Source organism: Nycticebus coucang, chromosome 3, assembly GCF_027406575.1.
Source record: "Nycticebus coucang isolate mNycCou1 chromosome 3, mNycCou1.pri, whole genome shotgun sequence".
In the NCBI taxonomy this organism is placed as follows: domain Eukaryota; kingdom Metazoa; phylum Chordata; class Mammalia; order Primates; family Lorisidae; genus Nycticebus; species Nycticebus coucang.
The window spans coordinates 9,447,339-9,459,705 of NC_069782.1; the positions used below are offsets into that span (position 1 = coordinate 9,447,339).

Consider the following 12,367-nt stretch of genomic DNA (forward strand, 5'->3'; position numbering starts at 1 on the left):
CGCGATTCTCTTGCCTCAGCCTCCCGAGCAGCTGGGACTACAGGTGCGTGCCACAACGCCCGGCTATTTTTTTGTTGCAGTTTGGCCGGGGCTGGGTTTGAACCCGCCACCTCTGGCATATGGGACCGGCGCCCTACTCCTTGAGCCACAGGCACCACCCCTATGGCAGCGTTAGAAATTAAGACTCAGGCCTGAGGAAACAACGCGACGGGGGCAGGGGTGCACTGGGGAAGTTCAATCCTCAGAAAGATTTGGAAGGGATCAGCCTGGAGACAGGGAAGCAGTCAGGACCCTCTGAGTCACCCGGGACCCCAGACAGAGATCACTATGGGCCCTCGCACGCAGAGGTCTGGGAGGCATGGACGTCCACAACCCAGGTTGCATGAGTCTGTGCAGCTGGACCCATGACCGAAGGTCGTGAGACCGTTTTGCAGTCTTGGGACGCCCCTCGGCGCTTCAAAGAACCTCTGAATCTAGAGCAGGCCACTGCAATTGGATACTGAAGGGAATGGCCAAGAAACGGTTCCAGGGAGCGGTGCCCAAAAACCCAGGTCTGGAGCCAGGAAACTGGAGTTTCAGTTTTTCCAATGCCAGAGGTGACTGCCTTTCACACGAGATGAAATACCGCGGCCATTTTTCTTATCAGTATTAATATTGGCTGCTGCCGAATGCCGTAGATTTGTTGCACTCCAAACCCTTAGCCAGCATCTCCGCGGCTCTTCACTAAGTTTGAACCCAAGCACACACCGTACAGCTTCTAATTTGTGTCTCGGAAGGCGACGCCCAGCTCGGAAGGCTCGCTGGGCGTGAGAGGGCGTGCTTGGCAATAGTAGTCGGGACGCGACCCTCGACCCGACGCCCGCCGCGGGCGCGCGCTCGCACGCCGGAAGGGGTGGAGTCATACTTGGCTTTATATAGCGTGCGCGGCACACCAGCCGACCTCTACCGGCGGGATTTGAGGACGCGATGGTGGGTGTCCTTATGGCGGCTTTCTTTTCATTCTGTGGCTTGCGTGGCTGAATCCGCCCGGCATCGCCGCCATCTCGGCTTGCTCCGTGCCGGGTGCCTGCTCTAGGAACACGGGAGACACAGCTGGCGTCCCAGTCAGGCCTCTTTTCTGTAAACTCACTATGCTTGTGTGGGATTTGGCTTGGGCCTGCCGGTTGGGCCCTGGCCTGTAGGCCTGCCACTTAAAATCATGGATCTTTTCTGAGCCACAGTCTCACCAGTTTTAACTCTAATCGGGATGAGCTCCCGTGAGCAACATGCGGGGTCAGGAGGACTTTAGGCGCTAAACTGTGAACTGAGGAAGTTTGCGGGAGGGAGGATTGGGTTAGGATTGTTGAGGCCCTGTTCTGACATATTTGGGGTGGTTGGTGCAACTTACTGGAATTCGCGGAAACCACAGGTGATGAACTCACTGACGGGCGGACAGAGACGCTGTGCTGATCGTCATGTTCTGATTTGGCTCTGCGGAGTTCCAGTGGCCTGCGTGTATCAGTCTGTACCCATTACCTACTGCCAATAGTCGTTGGTGGTCAGACTATAAATCTACCTTTTATGTTATTTCAGTAGTATTCGGTGTGTTTTTTGTCTGCTGTCAGAAAAAAGTAGATAATGTTCCTAAAAATTGAGACAAGTTGGAGTAAAAACTCACATTTTGTTGAATTTTAGTATGTTCTGGATTTGGGGATTCCTGGGAAAAGGTGAACTTAGCGTTTAATCATATTAACCTGGTTTTCAGCCCAGTCAAAAGTCAGTACTGCTGAGAATGCTTAGAACCTAAGCAGATGGGAACTAAACTGAAGGTCATTTTGTTTTGGGTGTTAATGTTGGTATGTTTTTCCTAGTCTCACAGGAAGTTCTCAGCTCCCAGACATGGATCTCTGGGCTTCTTGCCTCGGAAGCGCAGCAGCAGGCATCGTGGGAAGGTCAAGAGCTTCCCTAAGGATGATCCATCTAAGCCTGTCCACCTCACAGCCTTCCTGGGATACAAGGCTGGCATGACCCACATTGTGCGGGAAGTCGATAGGCCGGGATCTAGTATGTACAGGCTGCTCCTCCAAGTTGAGATGGGAGTTTGAGGGTGGAGAAAGTCTGGAGAGCTGAAGCCCAAGCTATTAGAAGAGGGTGTGCTTTTATCATGGGAAACATAGGTTATCAGAGCCCTCCTAATGAGAACATTAATATTTAGGACTCATTGATATTCCAAGACTATAGACCACAGATGGATGGTACTGCTTGGTGGGGGTGGTGTATTGAAGTCAGGGGCACAACATAGGGAATTATGGTAGCTTGTGTGAATGGAACCACTGAGGCTGGGGTAGAAGTGCCTTATTCACGTGAGTCTCACTTAAAACTTGAATCATACGTGACCCATTTACATGCACTTTAGTGCAGTTAAAAGTAGAATCACTAAAACAACACTAGTGAGGCTGGGTGCGGTGGCTCACTACTGTAATCCTAGCACTCTGGGAGGTTGAGGCGGGTAGATTGTCTGAGCTCACAGGTTTGAGACCAGCCTGAGTCAGAGTGAGATCCCATCTCTAAAAAGAAAAGTAGCTGAGTATTGTGGAGGGTGCCTGTAATTCCAGGTACTTCAGAGGCTGAGGCAAGAGAAGCATTTGAGCCAAGGTGTTTGAGGTTGCTGTGAGCTGTGATGGTGACAAAGTGAGAGTGTCTCAAGAAAAAAGGAAAGAAAACAGCACTGATTAGTAAGCCTTGGTAGATAATTAAAATAGGTAGCATTATTTAGTCCAGGCTGAGTTCAGAGTTTATTATTATACTGTATTATATGTTGAATTCTGTATTGTCGAGGCAAATGACATTTGCCTCCAGAGATTTCTGGTAGAGGGAAGAGAATTGAAGCCAGCTTGGTATTTGGCTGACCGGTTGGCTCGACTTTTGAGTCGGAGTCTCACTATGTCTCCCTTGGTAGAGTGCCATGTGTCACAGCTCACAGCAACCTCAAACTCTTGGGCTTAAGCAATTCTCTTGCTTTGGCCTTCCAAGTAGCTCGGACTGCAGGCACCTGCCACAATGCCTGGCTATTTTTTTGTTGTAGTTGTCACTGTTATTTAGCAGGCCCGGGCCAGGTTCAAACCCACCAGCTCTGGTATATGGCTGACGCCTTAACTACTGAGCAACAGGTGCTGAGCCTTGATTTTTCTTTTTTTCTTTCTTTTTTTGAGACAGAGCCTCAAGCTGTCGCCCTGGGTAGAGTGCTGTGGCATCACAGCTCACAGCAACCTCTAACTCCTGGGCTTGAGCAATTCTCCTGCCTCCACCTCCCAAATAGCTGGGACTACAGGTGCCCGCAACAATGCCAGGCTGTTTTTTGGTTGCAGCTGTCATTGTTTGGCAGGCCGGGGCTGGATTCAAACGTGCCAGCTCAGGTATATGTGGCTGGCACCTTAGCTGCTTGAGCCACAGGCACGGAGCCTGATTTTTCTTTCATAAGCATTGATTACAGAGCAAGGACTATGGTATTTTTGGATTAAGTTAAAAGGTGTAAGTGCACAGAGAGTGACAAGTATGGGGGTCCAGACTGCTGGTGTGGGTCCCACTTCTGTAAATTTCTCTGTCATGTGAAGCAGGTTGCCCTCCTGGCCTAAGTAGGTACTTCACATTTTCTTAAAGAACACAAGAATGTCACAACTCCTCAATTGGGTATATCCGTTAACCCACTGACATCTGACTACATTTAAAAAAAATTTTTTTTTTGTTTCAGAGGTGAATAAGAAGGAAGTTGTAGAGGCTGTGACCATTGTGGAGACACCACCCATGGTGGTTGTAGGCATTGTGGGCTATGTGGAAACTCCTCGAGGCCTCCGGACTTTCAAGACCATCTTTGCTGAGCATATCAGCGATGAGTGCAAAAGGCGCTTCTATAAGAACTGGTAAGGGAGGAGGAGGAGGCAGCAGTCACTAGGATAGGGCTGGGGAGCAGGAGCACCCTGTGCAGGGCTTCAGGACTATAGCAGGGGAGGAGCTATTGTGTTAGCAGGTTCAGTTCTCCACAGATCTTAACCACCAGCCACTGGTTTTTAGAACTGGGAACTGATAATCTTCATTCTGTATCCAGGCTGGATGTTGGCTGAGAACCCAGTAATAACCTTGATTGTCGATTTTAACTAGAAACCAGGAAAGATGAGCAGGATAATTAAACCTCAGAAGGAGTGGCAAGGGCCTTGGGCTCTGGCTTGATAATCCCATTTCCTTCTCTATTTCCCCCAAGGTAGAAAAGGTTTTCTAGCACCCCCAGAGTGAGAACTTGTGCATTTTTTAATGTTTATGACTTAAATTAACCTTATGGACCTCTGCTCAGCTCCTCTCGGCTCTGCCCGATGAGCTCCATCCAGGCTCCGCTTGCTGGTGGAAAAGGTTCCTTAGAAGCCAGCAATGAGCCCCATCCCCACATGGTGCCTTGGGCCTTCCGCTCACCCCTTGGAGGGATGATGAAGGCCTGCACCTTGCCCCTCCCCAACTCTGCTCTGCTCCTGAAGGCATAAATCTAAGAAGAAGGCCTTCACCAAATACTGCAAGAAATGGCAGGATGAGGATGGCAAGAAACAGCTGGAGAAGGATTTCAGCAGCATGAAGAAGTACTGCCAAGTCATCCGCATCATTGCCCACACCCAGGTAAGCACCAGCCCCACTGCCAGAATAACTTCACCTGTTTCTTTGGAACTGATCTGTCATCTGAGGCTTTGAATACCGGGGTCTTGTGCCTTTACTGGGGGTACAGGTCTGCCTCATCCTTGCCAGCAGAGGGCACTGTGGGCTTCCTGGCTGTTAGCAAGGCATATCATACCCCTTTGGGAAATAATCAACTAGTTGCCCAATTGGTGACTCCCGATAAAAAGATTGTGAAGCACCAAAGTGAAAGTACTGTTGAACCATGGACTACGTGCTGTCCTTCAAACTTTACTTGCTGTGAGTTATTTGAGCCCCCCGTTGGCTTGATGAGGATGAGTGTCTGCATGTTAAACTGTGGGCACATCCCTGATTTCATTGTTCAGTATAGCACCTTGTGGCTAGGGGTCACTAACTAGTGAAGATAATGGTACATTTCTTTCATGGAAGGAAGGTTTTAGAGAACATTACTGGGCTAACCTTAAATGAAAGATTTGTGCCTAAGTACATATCTTTACTTAATTCTTTAGGCTTGTTGTGCTCTGAACTTTCGTGGTGTTCTCCCCCAAAAGCACGCTTGTTAATAGAGCATAGGTGGCTAGGGGAAGATTATGGCAGTACTCCCACAGGAAATTAATGGCCAGGATCTGGTCGGCTTGTCTTGGTATGGACCTCTGGTTCGTCCTAATAGTGGTTCAAGTACCAGAATCCAAAGTTGAATTGCTGCCATTGGCAAAAATGGAGGTACTTTTGTTGTGTCCTTGACTCAGACCAGCAGCCTCAGCTTCAGCACTTCTGCCGCTGGCGGAGCACTTGAAACTGGGAGCTAAGCTGTGTCTACTCTTCTAGATGCGCCTGCTTCCTCTACGCCAAAAGAAAGCCCATCTGATGGAGATCCAGGTGAATGGAGGCACCGTGGCCGAGAAGCTAGACTGGGCCCGGGAGAGGCTGGAGCAGCAGGTCCCTGTGAACCAAGTGTTTGGGCAGGATGAGATGATCGACGTCATCGGTGTGACCAAGGGCAAAGGTTACAAAGGTGAGCTTTTGTAGCATCTCAAGTTGCTGTGGTCTCAGGCCCAGCTGTTCGGTGATGAGGCCTGGAATATGCGCTGGGCACAGTGCCCGAGTCAGACTGCGGAACCATTCCTTGTTGCCTTCCTTCTGAGAACAGCCTCGTGGTCACATGTGGTTGAGGTGATGGTTAAAAATCTTCTGATACTCAGATTACCCAGTCACTGGGTAGTAATTTTTTATTGAATTAAAAGTGGGTGTTACAGCAGTAAAAGGGTTAGTGGGTTAAGTGCCAGGCCTTGGAGGTACAGTAATGGCCTGTGTCTGTTTCAGGGGTGACCAGTCGTTGGCATACCAAGAAGCTGCCACGCAAGACCCACCGAGGACTGCGTAAGGTTGCCTGTATTGGGGCATGGCATCCTGCCCGTGTGGCTTTCTCCGTGGCACGGGCTGGGCAGAAAGGCTACCATCACCGCACAGAAATCAATAAAAAAGTGAGATTCTAAAGGTGGATCCCTGGGTGGGGATAGGACACGTGGGGTTCTTGATGGTTGTATAATTTCTGAGCATCACATGGACCTCAGTTCATATCTTGTGGGTCTGTTCTGGTTTGGGTATCAGTGATGTATAAAGAGCCATCTTTAAGGGTAGCTCTGAGCCTGACCATTGGCATTGTTATGAGTCTTGTCTTATTTTTTGGTCCTATAGGGAAAAGTTGGAAGGTTTCTTTGTTCACCAGAACCTGAAGCTTGGGCTTGACCACCTTACAAAGCACAGGCTTTTTTTTTTTTTTTTTTTCTTTTTTGAGACTCACTATGTTGCCCTCTGTAGACTACGGTGGGTGGCATCACAGCTCACAGCAACCTCAAACTCTTGGGCTTAAGCGATTCTCTTGCCTCAGTTCCCAAGTAGCTGGGACTACAGGCGCCTGCCACAACACCTGGCTTTTTTTGTTTTCTTTGTAGAGACAGTCTCACTGTACCGCCTTCGGGTAGAGTGCCGTGGCGTCACACGGCTCACAGCAACCTCTAAGTCTTGGGCTTATGCGATTCTCTTGCCTCAGCCTCCCGAGCAGCTGGGACTACAGGCGCCTGCCACAGCGCCCGGCTATTTTTGTTGTTGTTGTTGTTGCAGTTTGGCCGTGGCTGGGTTTGAACCCGCCACCCTCGGCATATGGGGCCAACGCCCTACTCACTGCGCCACAGGCGCCGCCCAACACCTGGCTTTTTTTTGTTGTTGCAGTTGTCATTTAGTTGGCCCAGGCTGGTTTCAAAGCCACCAAGCCTCAGTGTATGTGGCTGGCATCATAACCACTGTGCTATGGGCACCGAGCCCCATAAGCTGTTTTGTAAGCCCTCCTACCTTTCTGCTGAGTTTATAGCTGTTTTCCCCGAGTGCTGTGCAGGCCAGCCCACTGCCATATAGGGGTTATTTTTGACCTTGCTTCCATCCTACCGTCTGGGCCAGCTCCCTGCCCTCTTTTTCACCTTACCACGTACTCTAAAAAATTTTTCAGATTTATAAGATTGGCCAGGGCTACCTTATCAAGGATGGTAAACTGATCAAGAACAATGCCTCTACTGATTATGACCTGTCCGACAAGAGCATTAATCCTCTGGTGAGTAATGGGTGCTAGAGAGTCTGGCCCATAAAGACACCCCAGGCTTGTGGGATGCGCGGGGAACTGGTGCTTTTGGCCACCAGCTGTGTTCCTTGTTTGGCATGGCATAATTTGAGCCCACTGGTTAGGTGACTAGTGAGAACTGTTCGGTGATGAAGCCTGGAATGTGCGCTGAGCATAGCGCCCGAGTCAGACTGCGGAACCATTCCTTGTTGCCTTCCTTCTGAGAACAGCCCTATGGTCAGGGGTGCCCTGAACGTGGGGAAGTCTTTGCAGTTAGATGATTCCATTTGTCTTGCTTGATCTGTGCTGACCTTGTGGCCATGCTTTGTTCCAGGGTGGTTTTGTCCACTATGGTGAAGTGACCAATGATTTTGTCATGCTGAAAGGCTGTGTGGTGGGAACCAAGAAGCGAGTGCTCACCCTCCGCAAGGTGAGAGTGCTCTTCCTGGTTGGTTGAGGATGGTCCTCTGGGATCCTGTGGCCCGGAGGACCAGGCCGTGGGCACTCAGTGGCCCTTTGGTAAAGTTCAGAGAAAAGGGAGGGTGTGAGTACAGCTTTAACACAAGCTTTCAAGTTCTGGGACAAGGAAATTGCCATTTTGGTCTTGTGGGGCTGTTTGCATTGTTCACATGTGTCCTCTTGTCTGGTGGGACCAATTTGGGCCAGGAGATGGCAGTGGTTGGGAGTGGCTTCAGCAGACTGAGTTGGTTGATCTGTGACTTCCCAGTCAGTTTATCATAACTAACTTTCCCTCTTGGTCCACAGTCCTTGTTGGTACAGATGAAACGGCGGGCTCTGGAGAAGATTGACCTTAAGTTCATCGACACCACCTCCAAGTTTGGCCATGGCCGCTTCCAGACTATGGAGGAGAAGAAAGCATTCATGGTGAGCACCTCCTGCTTCTCCCCTCCCTGACAATAGTTGGGGTGGCTCCCATCAGCCTGGTTTGGGTGGTCTGTCCTCTGCCTGGAGTTAGTGCAGCTAGGTTGACTCTTGGGCCTAAGAAAGAATCCTTAGGACTTACTGGCCCAGAATCTCGGTCCCATCCATCTAGAGTGTGGATGTCTGTGCCAGCTGCCTATCTTCACCTGCCTCTAACCTTACCCACTGCATCTCTTCCACAGGGACCACTTAAGAAAGACCGAATTGCTAAAGAAGAAGGAGCTTAATGTCAGGAACAGACTGTACAGCTGGTGGGATCTCAATAAAAGTTGTTTTCTAATGACATCTATGCCTCTGACTTTCTTCAGGGAAGGAGCCAAGACACTGAGGCAGGTGGAGGGTGGTGCTGAGGGGCCTTGTGCTGCCCTTCTTGCAGTAGCTGTACTTGGTCTGCTCGTTTAGTTTCCTGGAGGGAGGTAAAAGCTGAGCCTGGGTCTGCCCCGGACTGTTGAAAGCCAACCTGGGGCTTTGTGTAAATGTTTGTCACCTGGGTGAGGCAGCTTGGATCTCTGCTGTAGAAGTCATTTCTGTTTGCACAGCTTGGGTGATGCCGAGGCTGTGGAGGGGGAGACGAGGAGCTGATGTTCTCTGGCACCACTGGTGGGGGTGATTGACATGGCATAGCAGTACCTGGGTCTGCTGGATGTACAGAAAAGTTAAAGGGCTTTAAGAGTGCCCATTAACTCTTAAAGTTACTATAATCCATGTAGGGGTGGCTTCCAGTTAGGGCTTGTTTAGGTTCTTTGTAACTTGGAACCAGGTCTGGGACATTAGTGATGCCATGCAGAAGTCCTGTGCAGCACCTAGAGTGTTGTCTTTGAGAAAGGCTTTGATGGTTTTAATTTGTCCACCTGGCTTCATCATACAGGTGAATGTGGGCACACGGGTTATAAACAACTTGGCCCCCTGGAAACCTAGTAGTCGCCCATGGACTTGAAAGGGCTGGGTTCATTCTGGGCTGGGGATGTCTGGCCCTGGGTGGGAGTGTGTGACAGGTCCTGCTTTACTGCCTAGGATTCATTATGTTGGCAAGTGGCTGGCTGGTCAAAGCCTCTGGCCTACCTGGAAGTCAGGTGACCTTTGGAACCCAGACAGGTCCCTGACATTCCTGCACTAACCTGCGCTTGGGCCCTTGCTAAAGCTGTTTAGGCTCTACCTGGAAGGGCCTCTGAAAAACCAGAGGCACAGCTTAGCAGGTGTCTCTCCAGTCCCAGTCCAGGCTGCCACCACCTGTGTGCTGTGCTGTGTTCCATCCTGCTGACCTAGCTGACTACCCCTTTGCTGATACAGTGTCTGGTGTGTCTGCTTGGGTTCTAACACTGCATCTCAGTTTGTCCATCTGGATGGGTTGGAGACAGCTGAGGACAGAATCCACGTGCAGGGTACAGCTGCAGGCTTAGTGCCAGGCCAGGTTACTGACTGGGAGATAGCATGTGAGCAGGGGATGGGAGTGAAGTGAGATCCCAAAATGTCCCAAGGTCACCAAGAGTGTTCAGAGGCAGGGTGAGGTAAATGAACGAGCAGTAGGAACCCATCTGGGAATATCCCTTAAATGTCTGCTCAGCATTACTCTTGTCCCTTCTGATCTTGGCATGGGGGAACAGGCCCTACAGAACCTTCTTCACTGTGCTGCTCTTTCCTGGCTCCTGTACCCAGGACCTGGACTGCTGTAGCTGCACTTCAGGCTGGAGCCACCAGAGGGTGAGAGCAGCACCTGGCTGGGCATCCCTACTGGAGGTCCCAAGTCCCCTTGCCAGCATATTGGATGCCCCACAGTCCTGAAGAGTCAAGAGCACAGCTGGAGTGGGTCAAGACCTAAGACCTACTGATGGAAGGCCATGGCACCTAAGTCAGTGGCAGGGTCAGGCATGATACCTAGTCACTTGGTCTGGGTGTTGCCCCTGGGAGCCTTTTCAATTTCCCTGGTTCAAGACTTGGTTGGGACGGGCGCCTGTAGTCCCAGCTACTCAGGAGGCTGAGGCAAGAGAATCGCTTAAGCCCAGGAGTTGGAGGTTGCTGTGAGCTGTGTGAGGCCATGGCACTCTACTGAGGGCCATAAAGTGAGACTGTCTCTACAAAAAAAAAAACAAAACAGACTTGGTTGGGACCCAGCTTATTCCAGCTGTCAGCCCCTAAGGTTGGCCTTGGCCCCCTGTTAACTGTCCAGCCCAGGTAGGAGAGGCCTTGGGCCTGTCCAAGACTTTGTGTCCAGGTGAAAGTATGGCCAGGGTGACTGCACGTGGGCACCAGAGAACAAAGGCATGTGGACTGTACACAGGCACCCAGGGTCACACTTTGAAGGCCATAAGTGGAGGCAGATGCCATACTCAACACCTGTCCATGTATGTCTCCAGTGCACAGAAAGCCCTTATTGGGCAGGCTTGCTTGAGAGGGCTGAGCTCTTCCTGTTGACCACTCTTAAAGCCCATCATCTCTGCCCTGCCCTTGTCCTCTGGGGTGACCTTGGGCACATCCCAACTTAATTCTGAGCCTCAACCTCATCAAATCTTGGCTTGATATTCAGGCCTACCCTGGGTGACAGACCCTGACCCAGAAGGAACATACCTGTTTAAGGAAATAGACTGGTAGTTCACTCCCTCAAGCAGTGGTTGGGAAGAAAAATGAGGAAAAGTGGCTCCTGGCAGGTGCATGGGACAACTGTAGCTGTTAATGATGGGCAGTCAGGGCTTTGGGAAGTTGGTGGGAAGTTGGTCACACAGATACAGGATCAGCTTGAAGCTCTTGAGTACCTGCTCTGGGCACCCTAGCAAGGTGCAGGTGCTGGGAAGGCCCTTCTCTACAGGGGGCCTGTGCTTCAGCTGGGGAGGCAGACAGCAAACACAGCAGGGGAACAAGAGGAACAGTGCAGAAGTGCTAGCTGCTGTGAAGACAAAACAGGCCACTGGGATATAGGTTAATGGGGAGGGTGTTGAGGGAGGTTTCTCTGAGACCTGAGTACGTCAAGAATTCAGCCCTGGAAGCCCTGGGGTGAACAGCCAAGCAGGGCAGCAGCAGGTGCAGTGGCCCTGGGGCAGGATCGAGGCTCTAGCAGGGGTCCTCAAATTACGGCCGTGGGCCACATGCGGGGGTGTGATTGTATTTGTTCCCGTTTTGTTTTTTTACTTCAAAATAAGATATATGCAGTGTGCATAGGAATTTGTTCATAGTTTTTTTTTTAAGCTATAGTCCAGCCCTCCAACGGTCTGAGGGACAGTGAACTGGCCCCCTGTTTAAAAAGTATGAGGACCCCTGCAAGCTTTGCTTGCTTTGCTACCTGCTAGATCCTGAGCCAGTGGAGCACAAAGCCCAGCACATAGTTGGTGCTCAGTAAGTGCTTATCATGAGTCTTTGTACCTCTTGAGTCTCACCTGTGCTTGTATATGTGGCTGGCTGTCCCTGAGTTGGGGCCTGCAGGGGTCCCCAGAATTTCTTCGGGCCTGTGGTGGGCGGGGCGGCTGGTTTCTGCCTCTGCGCCCGTGCATGTCACTGAGTGTGTGTCTCCAGGTGGCTGTTGGCATGTGTTTCCTGTCACGCTTTCCTCACCAGCACACAGACAGGCCTCACCAGAATCCTGCGGTGACAAAATAAGGAGTCTCATTCCATTCCTCCTGACAAAAAGAAAAAAGAAAATACCTGCTGGGAATTTCTGAGCAAGTGGGAACAGGGAGGTGGTGGTGGGAGCCGCCATTGCCTTAAAAGGCAGGACAGAGCCGGTGACTTCACTTGGCTCACCGGGGATGGCTAAGGGGGGCGCGGAGAGGTGTGGCTGGCTGCCACCCTGTGAGATCACCCCAAACTATGCTTGGCCCCAGATCCTGTTGATAGTTGTGCCCGCAGGAGCAATGCTCCTGGGCTGGTGTCCCTTGCCCTGAGTGCCCAGCCCGTGCTGCTGGTAGCTCACCCTCTTCCACTCAGTTCCCAGCCTGCACTCCCTAAGCCCAGCCTGGCTCTCGTGGCCAGCTCCCAGGAGCCCAGATAGCTTCTTTCTATTCAGGAGCAGGCTCAGGAGCCCAGGCTAGCCTGGTGAGAGGAGCAAGGCCTGACCCAAATCTTGTGAGATGCGGAATTGTACTGTATAGTCCCCTCGTCTGCAGGGATACCTGCCAAGGCCCCCAGTGAATGCCTGAAACCGCAAATAGTACCCAACCCTAATTA

The 12,367-nt window shown here is 51.0% G+C and overlaps 1 protein-coding gene and 4 non-coding genes across 5 annotated transcripts; all 5 read left to right on the top strand.

Moving 5' to 3' along the window:
• The first annotated feature begins 876 nt into the window (after nucleotides 1–876).
• RPL3 (ribosomal protein L3) lies at nucleotides 877–8,495 on the top strand. Its single transcript, XM_053585996.1, has 10 exons — nucleotides 877–969; nucleotides 1,851–2,043; nucleotides 3,731–3,899; nucleotides 4,506–4,641; nucleotides 5,485–5,671; nucleotides 5,980–6,140; nucleotides 7,163–7,264; nucleotides 7,605–7,700; nucleotides 8,036–8,155; nucleotides 8,395–8,495. The coding sequence occupies exons 1-10, from the start codon at nucleotides 967–969 to the stop codon at nucleotides 8,437–8,439; spliced, it is 1,212 nt and encodes a 403-aa protein (XP_053441971.1). The 5' UTR covers nucleotides 877–966; the 3' UTR covers nucleotides 8,440–8,495.
• Nucleotides 1,404–1,467, top strand: LOC128582849 (small nucleolar RNA SNORD43). The gene has a single exon (XR_008379274.1). It is a non-coding gene; the product is annotated as a small nucleolar RNA SNORD43 (small nucleolar RNA).
• LOC128582940 (small nucleolar RNA U82P) lies at nucleotides 4,452–4,505 on the top strand. The gene has a single exon (XR_008379348.1). It is a non-coding gene; the product is annotated as a small nucleolar RNA U82P (small nucleolar RNA).
• LOC128582919 (small nucleolar RNA U83B) lies at nucleotides 5,715–5,807 on the top strand. The gene has a single exon (XR_008379332.1). It is a non-coding gene; the product is annotated as a small nucleolar RNA U83B (small nucleolar RNA).
• LOC128582921 (small nucleolar RNA U83B) lies at nucleotides 7,409–7,501 on the top strand. The gene has a single exon (XR_008379334.1). It is a non-coding gene; the product is annotated as a small nucleolar RNA U83B (small nucleolar RNA).
• Nucleotides 8,496–12,367: the final 3,872 nt, after the last annotated feature.